This window comes from Rhinoraja longicauda, chromosome 10 (assembly GCF_053455715.1).
Source record: "Rhinoraja longicauda isolate Sanriku21f chromosome 10, sRhiLon1.1, whole genome shotgun sequence".
Classification (NCBI taxonomy): domain Eukaryota; kingdom Metazoa; phylum Chordata; class Chondrichthyes; order Rajiformes; family Arhynchobatidae; genus Rhinoraja; species Rhinoraja longicauda.
Window position 1 is genome coordinate 4688074 of NC_135962.1, and position 16152 is coordinate 4704225.

Below are 16152 nucleotides of genomic sequence, written 5' to 3' on the forward strand. Positions count from 1 at the left end.
CTTCCTGGGATGTGGGCATTGCTGGAAACAATTACATTTATTGCCATTGCTAAATGGCCCTGATCTGAAGAAACAGTTGTGAGTCAAACACGTTGGTGGTTTGCGTCACGAATCAGTTACGGACACATTTCCGACACTGAAGGACATTAGTGAGCAGGATGTGTTCTTACAAAAGTCTGGTGATTTCATGTTTACAGTTACGAAGACTATTTTTAAAAAAGTGCACCTCACGACAGAGACGCATGCACAAATATCTCGGCTGTAATATCGGGACCCTGCCACACTGCAAATGCGGTGCTTTTCATCAAGGATCCATCTGTGGTTTCGGGTGGATAAAGGTCTTAAGGTTACATGGTGCTTGTCGACAAGAAATCAGAGTTCAACTCTCACCACAACAGATTTTTGTTTAGAAAATTCTGGAATTCTGAAATTAATAGAGCATCATTTTAATTAAATGGTCATGGAACTATTAGATTATTGTAAAAATCAATTTTGTTGTAAAAGTCCATTATGTTCACTGATGTTCTTCAGGTAGAAATTATGCTGTCCAGTCTGCATTTGCTTCCAAACCCAGAGCTTTTTCATTGACTTTTTCTACCTGAAAAGCTTTTCATGAGCTTGTAAACCATACAGTTAGTGATAAGCGCCAAATGTTGGTCTCGTGGTGATGTCATTTCCCCATACAAAAGATTAAAAGGCACTGCTTAGAACAGTAAATCTCTCATTTGCCCTTCAATCCAGAACCAGGGGCCACAGTTTAAGAATAAGGGGTAGGCCATTTAGAACGGAGATGAGAAAAACATTTTCAGTCAGAGATTTGTAAATCTGTGGAATTCACTGCCTCAGAAGGCAGTGGAGGCCAATTCTCTGAATGCATTCAAGAGAGAGCTAGATAGAGCTCTTTTAAGGATAGCGGAGTCAGGGGGTATGGGGAGAAGGCAGGAACGGGGTACTGATTGAGAATGATCAGCCATGATCACATTGAATGGTGGTGCTGGCTCGAAGGGCCGAATGGCCTACTCCTGCACCTATTGTCTATTGAACTTTGTGTACTTAGACCTCATGTTGATTCTACCACTTTTGCTCTTGATGTCATGGTACTTCATTGTACAGATGCTAATGCATTTTCCAGGCTTCTTGCTATCAATTTGCCTTCTGACTATCAAAGATTTTGTATTCTGAATGTATTTTATTAATTCCCTTTCCAATTTGTTCTTGCAGGAGTACATGGTGTTCAGACAACATACTTACATGAGACTGGATGGCTCTTCAAAAATCTCTGAGAGGCGGGATATGGTGGCAGACTTTCAGACCAGGTATGTGATTCGCAGGCTGCAGAGTGGTGCTCATCTGGGAGAAACGAGGTGCAACGTATATAATCCTTATTTATTTAGTCTTCACATCAAAAAGATATGGCCACGATTGACTTGACATTCTGTATGGGATGATTTTTTCATATATCAGTTTTTGATCACTTCTGTATGTGGTCTTATTATTGTGGTGGGTGTATGGAACAAAGTGACAGAGGAGGTTGTTGAGCTAGATACTATAATTATTTAGTTTAGAGATCCAGCGTGGAAACAGGCCCTTAAGGCGGCACAGTGGTGCAGTTGCTGCCTTACAGCGCCAGAGACCCGGGTGTGATCCTGACTATGAGCGCTGTCTGTGCAGTGTTTGTACGTTCTTCCTGTGAGCACGTGGGTTTTCTCCAGGTGCACCGATTTACTCCAACTTTCCAAAAGCGTGCAGATTTGTAGGTTAATTGGCTTCTGTAAATTGTCCGTAGTGTGTAGGATAGAATTAGTGTATGGGTGATCACTGGTCGGCATGGATTTGGTGGGACGATCTCTTTAAACTAACACTGGATCTCTAAACTAAACTAGACAATAGACAATAGGTGCAGGAGGAGGCCATTCGGCCCTTCGAGCCAGCACCGCCATTCAATATGATCATGGCTGATCATTCTCAATCAGTACCCCGTTCCTGCCTTCTCCCCATACCCCCTGACTCCGCTATCCTTAAGAGCTCTATCCAGCTCTCTCTTGAATGCATTCAGAGAATTGGCCTCCACTGCCTTCTGAGGCAGAGAATTCCACAGATTCACAACTCTGACTGAAAAAGTTTTTCCTCATCTCAGTTCTAAATGGCCTACCCCTTATTCTTAAACTGTGGCCCTTGTTCTGGACTCCCCCAACATTGGGAACATGTTTCCTGCCTCTAACATGTCCAACCCCTTAATAATCTTATACGTTTCAATAATCTTATACGTTTCACCCTTCCCCATGCCGCCCCCCCCCCCCCTCCAATTGTTCGTGACTGCCCTCTGTCGTGTGCCCCCATTGATCTCGCTGGTCCACCTCGCTAATTTTATCTTCTTCCATCAGGTCTCCTTGCAACCTCTGGCATTCCAGATAAAATAATTCAAGTTTGTCCAATCTCTCCCAGTAACTAATCCAGGCATCATTCTGGTAAACCTTCTCTGCACCCTTTCCAAAGCCTCCCTGTCCTTTCTGTAACAGGGTGAGCAGAACTACACAAAATGCTCCACGTGTGTCCTAACCAAAGTTGTATAAAGCTGCATCATGATTGCAAGGGATGTTGAATGATCTTATTGAGGTGTCATAGATCATGAGGGGCACGGATGAAGTAAACGCTCAGTCTGTTTCCAAGGCTAGATTAGTGTAGAAACAAAGAAGTGCAGATGCTGGTTTATACCAAGGTTGATATCGCGGTCTATGTGACATTGTGGGGTACATTCAATACTGAGAAAGATAAATTCTAGGATTATAAGGGAGCAGAGAGTTATGGGAATAAGTCAAGAAAGTGGTGTGGAAGCTCGAGTTTAAATCTGCTTTGATCTTATTGAATTGTGGAACAGATTCAAGAGCCCAGACTGCTCTTGTTTCTTATATTGTTGTCTTAGCTGATACTATAGAAAAGATGGTTCTGCTTGCATCCAGTACAGTGGGAACAGAGTCCAGGAAACATGTGTTAAGATAGGAGAAACTGGTTAACTTCTGGTGTGAGGGAATATCATTTTAAAAATTGGTTAAAATACTAATTATTAGAACACAAAGCATAACAGGAATATATCAAGCATTGTGAAATGAGAAAATATGCCTTTTCATGCCATTGTTTATACTCCTGACGGGTACCCGTAAAAGGGACCACATCACCCCGATTCTGGCCTCTCTCCACTGGCTCCCAGTACAGTACAGAATCAACTTCAAGCTCCTCCTATTCACATACAAAGCCCTAAACGGGCTTCCCCCCCCCCCCATATCAAACATCTTCTAACCCACCACTCTATCTCCAGGTCCCTCAGGTCGGCCGACTTGGGGCTACTCACTATCCCACGGTCGAGGCTTAAGCTCAGGGGTGACCGTGCTTTTGCGGTTGCAGCTCCTAGACTGTGGAACAGTATCCCTCTCCCCATCAGAACTGCCCCCTCCATCGACTCCTTTAAGTCCAGGCTCAAAACCTATTTCTACTCCCTATCATTTGAGGCCCTCTGAGGGGGCGCTGTGAACTGTTTACGTATGTGCTGTTATGTTTGTGTGCCATTGTATGTTTGTTCTTTGTACCTGAACTGATGTACAGCACTTTGGTCAACGTGGGTTGTTTTTAAATGTGCTATCCAAATAAAATTGACTTGACTTGACTAAATGGTGTTGTTGTCAACATATGCCCACTTATCGAATGATGCTTGGCATTTCACTTGAGTATTCTGGACTTCCTGTCAGTCTGGTAACAATGTGATCACTAACATTGACATGATGCTGGCAGAAATGCATGGGGTATTATAAACATGTTACTGGATCATTGCATATTTTAATATCAAAGGTCCAGTGTCACTAATTATAATTTTAAATATAATTATAATTCACAACAGTCTGCAAAGTTATTTAATTAATGCCAGGGAATTGTCCCTTATGGGATTGCCTGTAATGCATTCATTTTATTAATTCCCTTCAACCATTCTTCACATTCTTGCCACCGAGTCTCGTATTTTGCTGGATGTTCTTAACAATTGAACTCGGTGCTGTATAACTCTCAGAATTGATGCAATGGTATATTTAGAGAACATGATGAAGCCAATTGAAATGGTGTTTCCTCAGCATCTGGGCTCAAATGTGTGAAAAATAAATTTAATTCCTGGATAAAACTATGCATCCAACAGATGTTTTTCAACAGAACTCAGCCCTTTCCGTATTTTATGTACAGCTTATTTGTTTCCCAACAGAACGGATATCTTTGTCTTCCTTCTCAGCACCAGAGCTGGTGGCCTTGGCATCAATTTAACAGCTGCTGATACGGTGAGGGATTTAAAGTTTGAAATGTTTTATCTCCATTGGAAAAAGTGGATGTTGAGATATGGTGTGAAAAACTGAAAAAGGCCCTTTGGCCCAACTCACCCATCCCGACCAAGATTCCCCATCTGAGATAGACCCATTTTGGCCCATATCCCTCCAAACCTTTCCTATCCATGTATTTGTCCGCGTCTTTTAAATACTGTTATAGTACCTGCCTCCTCTGGCATCTCTTTCCATATACCCACCATTCTTGGTGAGGAATAAATTGCCCCTTGGGATCCTATTAAATCTTGCCCCTCGGGATCCTATTAAATCTTGCCCCTCTCACCTTCAACCTACATCCTCTGGTTTTTGATTACCCTACCCTGGGTAAAGACAGTGCATTCACACTTTCTGTTCCTCTCTTGTGTTTATACACTTCAAAGATCACCCCTCAGCTTCCTGTGCTCCAAGGAAAAAATTCTAGGCTGCACAACTTCTCCCTTTAGCTCCGCCCTTCAAGTCCTTGCAATATCCTTGCAAATCTTCTCTGCCCTCTTTCCAGCATAATGACATCCTTCCTATAGCAGGGTGACCAAAACTGAACACAGTACTCCAAATGTGGCCTCACCGGCATCTTATACAGCTGTAATATAACTTCCCAACTTCTCTATCTCTTACATCAATAATCAATAGATTGAACTATACCAAAATTCAGTGTAATATTAATCTTACACAGTGAAAGAAGATTCATTATTTACAAAATCACTTTTTAAAAATCCCTTCTCAGCAACTAATCGTTTAAAATGCCTAATGATGTACACATAAATTATATACAGATAAGTTAACCACGATATTATGAATATGACTTTTTTTTAAATAAAAGATAATTTTGTACCTGTGTAGTCAGTTTCAGGGAAGGATGTATTCCAAGATCCCTCTACTCTACAATGCTCCCCAGTGCCCTACCATTCGTTGTGAAGGACCTGCCCTGGATTGCCTTTCCAAAATGCAACACCTTGCACTTATCTGACTTAAATTCCATTACCCATTCCTCAGCCCACTTTCCCAGCTGATCAAGAGCCTGCTGTAACTTTTGATAACCAGCTTCACTACATTTTTTACCAACCACTTTAGTGTCATCTGCAAATTTACTAATCATGCCTCCTATTCATCCAAATCATTGATAAATCACATCGATTCCTGAGGCACACAACTTCTCGCAGGCCTCCAGTCCAAAATACACCTTTCCACCACCAACCTCTGCTTCCTTCTATGAAGCCAATTTGGTATCCAACGAGCTAGCTCTCCCAGCCTACCATACAGAGCAGCCTACCATACAGAACAGCCTACCATACAGAACCTGATCAAAGGTCTTGCTGAAGGCCATAAAGATAATGTCTAAAGCCTTGCTTTTGTCAACTTTTTTCGATAACGTCTTCAAAAAATCCTCAATCAAATCATAAGACACAATCTCCCATGTAAAATGTATTCCTAATCAGCACTAATCAGCACTAATCAGATATATTTGATTAGTGCAAACTTTGTTCTAAATGTTCCATGATGTTGGGCAACTTCCTAATGTACACAATAGTTTCTAAATGATAGGTGAATCGGTGGTCTCCGAGTCTGGAAGATGGCTGGGTGGATGGAAAATCTCTGCTGAGCGCATGTTTTCGGCACAGTGGAACGTTATTTTATTGGTATTATGTTGTGCTGAACTTTGGACTTTGGAAAGATCTTTGTGTCAAAGCTAGCATCTTGGTGTCAGATACTTTCCGTCATTATGGGGAGAATAAATATTCTTGCTAAGATTATGTGATACAATAAGGGTTATAATCCCATTTTCACATGCTCAGATCTCATGATATTGATGAGAGTGGGAGGTTCTTGAATAACTTGTTAAATACTGGGAAATTATCAATTTATGCTCCATGAATTACATTGCTAAATGCCTCATCAAGGACAATGGCACTTTAGCACAAGGTGATATAAAAATTCTATATTTTTTTAGTCGGCCTCTCTCCTAAAGTTGTCTTCCATTTCAGGTTATATTTTATGACAATGATTGGAATCCAACAGTGGATCAACAGGCTATGGATCGAGCTCACAGGCTGGGTCAGACAAAGCAAGTAACCGTGTATCGACTCATCTGCAAGGGAACGATCGAGGAGCGAATCTTGCAGCGTGCCAAGGAAAAGAGTGAGGTACAATACAATACAATACAATACAATATATCTTTATTGTCATTGTACAGGGGTGCAACGAGATTGGGAATGCGCCTCCCATACAATGCAATAATTTAATTAGCTAGTCAGTATTAATTTAAACAACAACAACCCAACGAAACAAATTGTAACAGTTTTAAGGCAGAATAAAGTGCAAGTAGATCTGTGCCGGATCACTGTGCGTTTTGACCATCCGGCTCAGCAGGACCAGTTCATAGCAGCTATGGCCCTGGGGATGAAGCTGTTCCTGAGTCTGGAGGTGCGGGCGTAGAAGGCCTTGTATCGTCTGCCCGTTGGAAGGAGTTTGAACAGACTGTTGCAGGGGTGTGAAGTCTTTGTGGATGCTGGTGGCTTTTCTGAGGCATCATGTGTTGTAGATGCCCTCCAAGGCTGGTAGCTGTGTTCCGATGGTCCTCTGAGCTCTATGGACTACCCGCTGAAGAGCTTTCCTTTCTGCCTCTGTGCAGCTGAAATACCACACAGGGATGCCATGTGTTAGGATGCTCTCTATGGTACAACGTCAACCTAGTATGTACAGAGCACGTTTAATAATTACTTTGAGTTCTGTACTGGCGAAGGTCTAGTAACACCTCTGTTCTCAAAGTATGAAGTGTCAATAAAATCGAGATATTTTCAAGACATTCTCCACGGCTCCTAAATGGCAGAACCCCTAATTAAAGACTGTTATAACTGATTCTAGATTCCTTAACCAGGGAAATATTGAACCCACATTTACCTTGTTGAGCCCTCTTTGAATTTTGTGTGTTTCTAATAAATAGAATCCTATCCTACTTAATTTTCTCCTTACTTGACAGTTGTGCAATTCTAGAACCAGTCTTTTGAATCATCACTGCAATCCCTCTCTAGCAAAAATGTCCTTCCTTGGGAAAGGAGTTCAGATTTGCACACGATATTCCACAACCCTGCACAGTTGTCATGAGCTGTCATTGCTCACCCTGTTGCGACGAGGGCCAACATGCTAATCTCCTTCCCAATTGCCTGTTGCATCAGCATGTTATCTTTACATGACCTCGTGCAAGGACAGGTCCCTTTGACCATGAACATTTCCCAGCTTTTTCCACTTAAGAATTACTAAATAGGTTTTTTTCCTACAAAAGAGGACAAACTGGCATTCTTCCACATTGGATGGCCATGCTGTCACTGTCACACAGCTTGCCTGTATCCTTGAGCCCTGTTTGCTTACCACTTGTATCTGTAACACCATCAAACCTGGAAATGTTGTGTTTAATATATCCTTCGTCAAATCATTGTAATTAGGTGGGCACAAGTACGAAAGCAACATGAGGTTGGTTCATCTCTCTATATACTAAAACTCTTGTTTGTTTGTTTGTTCCTGAGCTGCAGCCAAAACGATACATGATAGCACGACAATTTTAGGCCCACCTTACTCATCGTCGTCCCTTTGGTGCTAATGGAAGAGGTTTCTTTGAAATCGGTGTTATATTTTAAAAGTTATTCACATTTTAAAGTTTAAATCTATCTTCTAGGGAGGGAGGGAGGGGGTGGAGAGGGGGGAGGGGTTGTGGGTGATGGAGTGGGGGGGGGAGAGGAGAGGGTACTGTACCAATACAGGAGAGGCTTTGGCCCAGCTGGTCCACTTGGTCTAGTATTTACTTAAAGATTGTACAGCAATGCCACCATGGTGCTGCACATCATAGTCCCAGTGTCTAATATGAGTATGTCCAGAGATTTGGAGGTGTCTTGTGCTTGTTGACAAGGTCAGATGCAAGGGTAGCCCACTGTTGTGGACCAATTAATATGAATGGATCTGCACAGCCCAGGTCTGCAGAGGCCCCAAATTATAATTTTTAGTGGGGTTGAAATTTGAAATGTTATTGACAAATATAATTGGATGAATACTGACAAAGTATTGAAGGAGAGGTGATTCCTTTTTACGTCACTCCAGAGTTGTCTGCATTTTCCTGGCTAATGCAGAGGTTCTGAAACTAATGACATTAGCTCATTCTCAAGTCAAGTCAATTTTATTTGTATAGCACATTTAAAAACAACCCACGTTGACCAAAGTGCTGTACATCAGTTCAGGTACTAAGAAAGGAACATACAATAGCACACAAACATAACAGCACATACGTAAACAGTTCACAGCGCCCCCTCAGAGGGCCTCAAACGCTAGGAAGTAGAAATAGGTTTTGAGCCTGGACTTAAAGGAATCGATGGAGGGGGCAGTTCTGATGGGGAGAAGGATGATGTTCCACAGTCTAGGAGCTGCAACCGCAAAAGCGCGGTCACCCCTGAGCTTAAGCCTAGACCGCGGGATAGTCAGTAGCCCCAAGTCGGCCGACCTGAGGGACCTGGAGATAGAGTGGTGGGTTCTGCACAGATCTTGGATCATCCGACTCTAGGTAGCTCTTACCATTTGGGTCTTTATTAGCACCCAATGTCAGTAATTCTTCCTTAGCTGGCCTGTAGTTTCTGATTGAAACTGACAGCCCAGTGTTCTCCACAGACTTGGTAAGTCTATAGTAACGTGCTGAATTCAATTATCATGTAAAATGCTACACTAAGTCCCACAAGAAGAAAAATTAAGAAGTAAAGTTTGCTTTACTGAATCAACTACTGTTCCTTTCATCCTCTACGAACGAATCCAAAGTGTTTTGGGGGACATGTAAATACACACATCGATTGGTTGCACAGTGGTATCCAGACATAGTTACCATGTGAGAATTGATAGTCCATTTATGTCACGGTGTATCCTAATTCCTATCTTGTGCATATTTTATCGAGAAGGCTCACTCCAAACTGGATGCTGTTGTATAATTATGATGGAATTTGGATCCGCACGGATCCCATCAGCCCATAAAACTGCCTTGATCTGAAATCATTTTAATATTTTATCTGCAAATAGATTCAGCGGATGGTCATTTCTGGAGGGAACTTCAAACCCGACACACTCAAACCCAAGGAGGTGGTCAGTTTGTTGCTGGATGACGAGGAATTGGAGAAGAAATGTAAGAACACTCCCTCTGGTTCAAATAATATCTATTTTTTCCTTCCCAGTTGGGTGTGTCTTCTCTCCAGGTGGCCCTGCGGTTTGTTGTCATTATGTCAGACAATAGACAATAGCTGCAGGAGGAGGCCATTCAGCCCTTCGAGCCAGCACCGACATTCAATGTGATCATGGCTGATCATTCTCAATCAGTACCCCGTTCCTGCCTTCTCCCCATATCCCCTCACTCCGCTATCCTTAAGAGCTCTATCCAGCTCTCTCTTGAAAGCATCCAACGAACTGGCCTCCATGTTCTAGGTTTACTCGGTGGCATCTTGTGTTATATCCATATAACCATTCCGGTTTAAGCCTTGGAAATTAGTATGTGTAGAAAGGAACTGCAAACGCTGGTTTAAACTGAAGATGGACACAAAGTGCTGGAATAACTCAGTGGGCCAGGCAACGTCTCTGGAGAAAAGGATGGGTGGCGCTTCGGGTCGTCTGAAGAAGGGTCCCCACCCGAAACGTCACCCATCCTTTTTCTCCAGAGAAGCTACCATGACCCGCTGAGTTATTCCAGCACTCTGTGTCTCTCTTGGAAATTAGTACTTGCACAATTAGTATGGGTTTAAACTAAGTAGTGGGGGGGAGGGGTTGACAAACTGGGAATATGAAGATGGAGTTAAAGGGGAAGCGAATACAGGAGAAATTGCAAAGGACCCTAGAATAAATGGGAAGGAAAGTTCTAGATGGGATAAGAGAGTAAGGTCAGGGCCAATGGTGACCGGTGTGAGAGGGGAGGTAAATACCGAAGTTAAAGTGTTGTATTTAAATGCGCGAAGTATAAAAAATAAAGTGGATGAGCTTGAGGCTCAGTTAGACCGTGGCAAGTATGACAATTACAGAAACATGGCTACAAGAGGACCAGGGCTGGGAACTGAATATTCAGGGGTATACAACCTATCGAAAAGACAGACAGGTGGGCAGAGGGGGTGGGGTTGCTCTGTTGGTAAGGAATGATATTCACTCCCTTGCAAAGGGTGACATAGAATCAGTATGGATAGAAATGAGAAATTGTAAGGGTTAAAATACCCTAATGGGAGTTATCTACAGGCCCCCAAACAGTAGCCTCGACATAGGGTGCAAGTTGAATCAAGAGCTAAAATTGGCATGTCGAAAATGTAATGCTACGGTGGTTATGGGAGATTTCAACATGCAGGTAGACTGGGAAAATCAGGTTGCTACTGGATCCCAGGAAAGGGAGTTTGTGGAGTGCCTCCGAGATGGATTCTTAGAACACCTTGTACTGGAGCCTACCAGGGAGAAGGCAATTCTGGATTTAGTGTTGAGTAATGAACCTGATTTGATAAGGGAACTCAAGGTAAAAGAGCCATTAGGAGGCAGTGATCATAATATGATAAGTTTTAATCTACAAATTGAGAGGGAGAAGGGAAAATCGGAAGTGTCAGTATTACAGTATAGCAAAGGGGATTACAGAGGCATGAGGCAAGAGCTGGCCAGGTTTGACCAGAAGGAGACCCTAGCTGGGAAGACGGTGGAACAGCAATGGCAGGTATTCCTGGGAATAATGCAGAAGTTGCAGGATCAATTCATCCCAAAGAGGAGGAAAGATTCTAAGGGGAGTAAGAGGCACCCGTGGCTGACAAGGGAAGTCAAGGACAGCATAAAAATAAAAGAGAATAAGTATAACATAGCAAAGAAGAGCGAGAAGCCAGAGGATTGGGACTCTTTTAAAGAGCAACAGAAGATAACTAAAAAGGCAATACGGGGAGAAAAGATGAGGTACGAAGGTAAGCTAGCCGATAATATAAAGGAGGATAGTAAAACCTTCTTTAGGTACGTGAAAAGGAAGAAAATAGTTAAGGCAAATGTGGGCCCCTTGAAGACAGAAGCAGGTGAATTTATTATGGGGAACAAGGAAATGGCAGACGAGTTGAACTGGTACTTTGGATCTGTCTTCACTAAGGAAGACACAAACAATCTCCCAGATGTTCTAGTGGCCAGAGATCCTAGGGTGACGGAGGCACTGAAGGAAATTCACATTAGGCAGGAAATGGTGTTGGGTAGACTGATGGGACTGAAGGCTGATAAATCCCCAGGACCTGATGGTCTGCATCCCAGGGTACTTAAGGAGGTGGCTCTGGAAATCATGGACGCATTGGTGATCACTTTCCAATGTTTTATAGATTCAGGATCAGTTCCTGTGGATTGGAGGGTAGCTAATGTTATCCCACTTTTTAAGAAAGAAGGGAGAGAGAAAACGGGAAATTATAGACCAGTTAGTCTGACATCAGTGGTGGGGAAGATGCTGGAGTCAATTATAAAAGACAAAATTGCGGAGCATTTGGATAGCAGTAACAGGATCGTTCCGAGTCAGCATGGATTTACGAAGGGGAAATCATGCTTGACTAATCTTCTGGGATTTTTTGAGGATGTAACCAGGAGAATGGACAGGGGAGAGCCGGTGGATGTAGTGTACCTTGACTTTCAGAAAGCCTTCGACAAGGTCCCACATAGGAGATTAGTGTGCAAAATTAGAGCACATGGTATTGGGAGTAGTGTCTGACATGGACATAAGATTATTAAAGGGTTGGACACGTTAGAGGCAGGAAACATATTCCCGATGTAGGGGGAGTCCAGAACCAGGGGCCACAGTTTAAGAATAAGGGGTAGGCCATTTAAAACAGAGATGAGGAAAAACTTTTTCAGTCACAGAGTTGTAAATCTGTGGAATTCTCTGCCTCAGAAGGCAGTGGAGGCCAGTTTTCTGAATGCATTCAAGAGAGAGCTAGATAGAGCTCTTAAGGATAGCGGAGTCAGGGGTTATGGGGAGAAGGCAGGAACGGGGTACTGATTGAGAATGATCAGCCATGATCACATTGAATGGTGGTGCTGGCACGAAGGGCCGAATGGCCTCCTCCTGCACCTATTGTCTATTGTTTGATTATAGGCCGCAGAACTAAGTAGAGAGGTATGCATATGCTATCACACATTCAAACAATAATACACCGATTCACTTGCACCACCTTCAATCAATGGTTGGAATGTGACTTCCTTTATATTAGCAAGAGCCAGCATAGACTAGACAACCACTTTGTCAAGCACCTGTACTCTGTTCACAGTGCATATCTTCAGCTCCCAGTTGCATGCCATTTCAATTCTCTTTCCCATTCCCAATCAGTCTGTACCTTCTCCACTGCCATAGTACAGCTAAACACAAACTGGAAGGACAGCTCCTGATATTCCACCTGGTGCGAACATTGAATTTTCCAGCGTTGGGTTGCCCGTACTCCTCGTGTTTCTTTCTTTCTCCTTCTGATCAAACCAGATTCTCTCACCACACACCAAAAGCTCGCCCACCTCATTGAGGACTGAGCACTGCCATCTGTGGAAAACCCACCCCTCAGATCACTACATTTTTCACCTTAAATGCATGCCTTCTAATTCGGGCCTTCCCTGCCCTGGAAAAAAATCCTATCTTTCCCCCTTGTTATTTTATAAACTTCTATAAGGTGACCTGTCAGCCATCTGCCTCCTTATACGTGAAGTCCCCTGGTTATGTTCTGTTCCTGAGAAATGTTTAGATTTTCATTTCCAGGGAAGGACTGGCTATTACAGTCCATCCATTCGAGGCAACATTTGGATAAATCCCTTCTGCGCTGTCCTTTGTTACCACATCCATCCTATACGCCACTAAATGCAGTCTAGCCAATGATTTGTACAGATGCAACAAGATGACCTCAAAACAATCAGATTGATTTTAAACCCATCTACTTTAGAAGATGAAATGTTAGTCCTTGCCTCATCTACTGACACAGTACTCCTAATCTGCAACAGTTATTGATACTTGTGGCCTCTGAAGAAGCACAGCCAGTTGCTTTAATTGGATTACTAGCAATATGTTAAAATAAAAAGGATTAAACGAGAAATTGCCACCAACCATCAGAGTAGGCACCCAAATGTGAAATGGAAAAGTCACTTGGCAATTGAGTCACAAGGAACTGCAGATGCGGGAATTTTCAGCAAAAATCAAAGCACTGGAGTAACGCAGCGGATCATGGTAGCATCTGTGGAGGGAATGGATAGGCGATGTTTCAGCTCGGGACCCTTATTCAGACTGATTGTAGTAGAGGCGAGAAAACTGGGAAAGAGGTGGGGGCGAGACAAGGCCTGGCAAGTGATAGGTGGAAACAAGTGAGGGTGTTTTTTATTGGCAGATGGGTGGAGTAAGTAACAAAGGCTCGAGATGAAAAGGCAATAAAAGGGTGTCAAATAAAGAGAGAAGAGTGAAATGTAAATCTAGAGGGAGGGATAAAGGTGGAAGGGATACTGGGAGAAATTAATGTGCACCAGGATCGGGAATGGGGAAGTGTGTGGGAAGGAACTGCAGATGCTGGTTTAAACCGAAGATAGACACAAAAAGCTGGAGTACCTCAGCGGGATATGCAGCATCTCTGGAGAGAAGGAATGGGTGACGTTCAGGTCGAGAACCTTCTTCGGTCTGAACTTCACGAGAAAGGGAAACGAGCTTGTTACTCCAGCTTTTTGTGTCTCCCTTTGGGCATGTGGAAGATGGGTGTTACTTAAAATTGGCCAATTCAATGTTCATGGTTGGGTTGTAAGCAACCCAAGTGGAATATGAGGTGGTATTTCTCCGGTTTGCGTGTGACCTCGCACTGGCAATGGAGGAGGCCCAGGATAGAAAGGTTGGTGTGGCAAGAAGAGTTAAAATGGTTAGCAACCGGGAGATCCAACATGCAGATCGAGCACAAGTGATTGTTGCCAAGGAGGGGACATCGGATGCATGTGGACCTCTGTCTCACCTGGAAAGCCCTGCTGGGGTCTCTGGATGGATGTGAGAGAGGAGATGTAGGAACAAATATTATATCTGCAGTTGCGCGGCAAAGTGCCTAGAGAGAGGGGGTGTTTTGGGTGGGAAGGGATCAGTGAGCCAAGTAATTGCGGGGGGAGTGGTCTCAGCGGAAAGGGCTGGGAAGAGAAGATGTGACTGGTGGTAGAATCACACTGTAGGTGATGGAAATGCTGGAGAATGATAAGTTGAATGTGGAGACTGGTGGGATAAAAGTTGAGGACGAGGGGAACACTATCCTTGTTCCGTCTTGACCATGACCTTCTTAAACAGAGGAGTGGTTCAGCACGTACACGCCTCTCCCATTGCACCATAAGCATTATTGCAATTACCGTACACAAAAGCACCTGATTGTACTGGAAGCTACTCAAATATTCGCCATACTCTGCTAACTCTTCTTGGCCAATTTACAAATGTGAAAAGCTCTTTCTCAGCAGTAATTTGATCAGATGTCAGGAAAAAGCTCCAAATATCAAATTATCCCAGTATTCAGAACAACTGGTCACCCTATCCCACAACCTTTCTAGAATGTACTGGGTTGAGGGGATGGGGGTGGTATATGGAATGAGCTGCCACAGGAGGTAGTTGAGACATGTACTATAACAGCATTTAACAGACACTTGATCAGGTACATGGATAGGAACGTTTTTGAGGGATATGGACCAAGCCTGGGCAAATAGGACCGACTTGATGAGACATCTTGGTAGGCGAGAACGAGTTGGGCTGAAGGGCCTCTTTCCGTGCTTTATGACTATGCCTATATTTGTTATGTGCACAAGCATAGTGCTCCAAACAGATTATGCTCTCACACATACAATGTAAACTGCCCTAGTATTTGTTAGGGTTAAAGCCAGTAGGTGGTAAACAAAAAAAATGAATGTGGGAAGAATAAAATGGGATTTGTGTAAATGGGAGTCTGCATCACTCTGACTCAATGTACAACCTTGAGTCACAGTGACTGAGATTGGGTTTGCTGAGTATCGCATTGGGTTGGTTGGTTCATTGATTTTTTTCTGTTTATCTTTCTGGGAAGTGCGTCTACGGCAAGAAGAAAAGCGGACACAAGAAGAATCAAATAAAGTTAAAGATCGCAAACGGAAACGAGAAAAATATGCAGAAAAGGTGAAATAATTTTCCTGGCTTTTGTAATTTTATTGTTAGATTTTCTTAATCGTGTAAGTTTTTATTAGCAGCGATGAGAACATAGAACAGCACAGGAACGGGCCACAATGTATGTGCTGAACATGATGCCAACTTAAACTGATCACATCTGCCTATACATGATCAATATCTCTCTATTCCCTGCACTTTCAGGTGCCTATCCTAAACATTACCATCATATCTGCCTCCATCACCAGCCCTGGCGATGCGTTCCAGGCCTCCACTACTCTCAGTGTAAAAGGACAACTTGCCCCGCACGTCTCCACCTCTCACATAGCTATGCCCTCTAATGTTGGGCATTTCCATCCTAGGAGAAAGGTTCTTACTGTCTATGCCCCTCATAAATGTATATACTTCTATCACCTCCACTCAACCTTTGACATTCCAGAGGGCTCTCTGAAGCCTCAGCGGGATAGGCAGCATCTCTGGAGAGAAGGAACGGGTGACGTTTTTCAGAGTCTGAAGAAGGGTCTCGACCCGAAACGTCATCCATTTCTTCTCTCCAGAGATGCTGCCCATACCGCTGAGTTACTCCTTTGTGTCTATCTTTGGCAAGAAACTGATGACTGGTACACCAGAGTTTTAGGAATAGACAATAGACAATAGGTGCAG

The 16152-nt window shown here is 43.3% G+C and overlaps 1 protein-coding gene across 4 annotated transcripts in view; it reads left to right on the plus strand.

Annotated features, from left to right (window-relative positions):
• Positions 1–16152, plus strand: part of ino80 (INO80 complex ATPase subunit) — a 144467-nt gene that overhangs the window by 116114 nt on the left and 12201 nt on the right. For all 4 annotated transcript variants that reach the window (XM_078406099.1, XM_078406102.1, XM_078406101.1 and 1 more), the window contains exons 28-32: positions 1222–1316; positions 4244–4316; positions 6341–6499; positions 9408–9510; positions 15413–15501. In XM_078406099.1, the coding sequence (XP_078262225.1) occupies positions 1222–1316; positions 4244–4316; positions 6341–6499; positions 9408–9510; positions 15413–15501 (519 nt within the window). The remainder of the gene's footprint in view (positions 1–1221; positions 1317–4243; positions 4317–6340; positions 6500–9407; positions 9511–15412; positions 15502–16152) is intronic.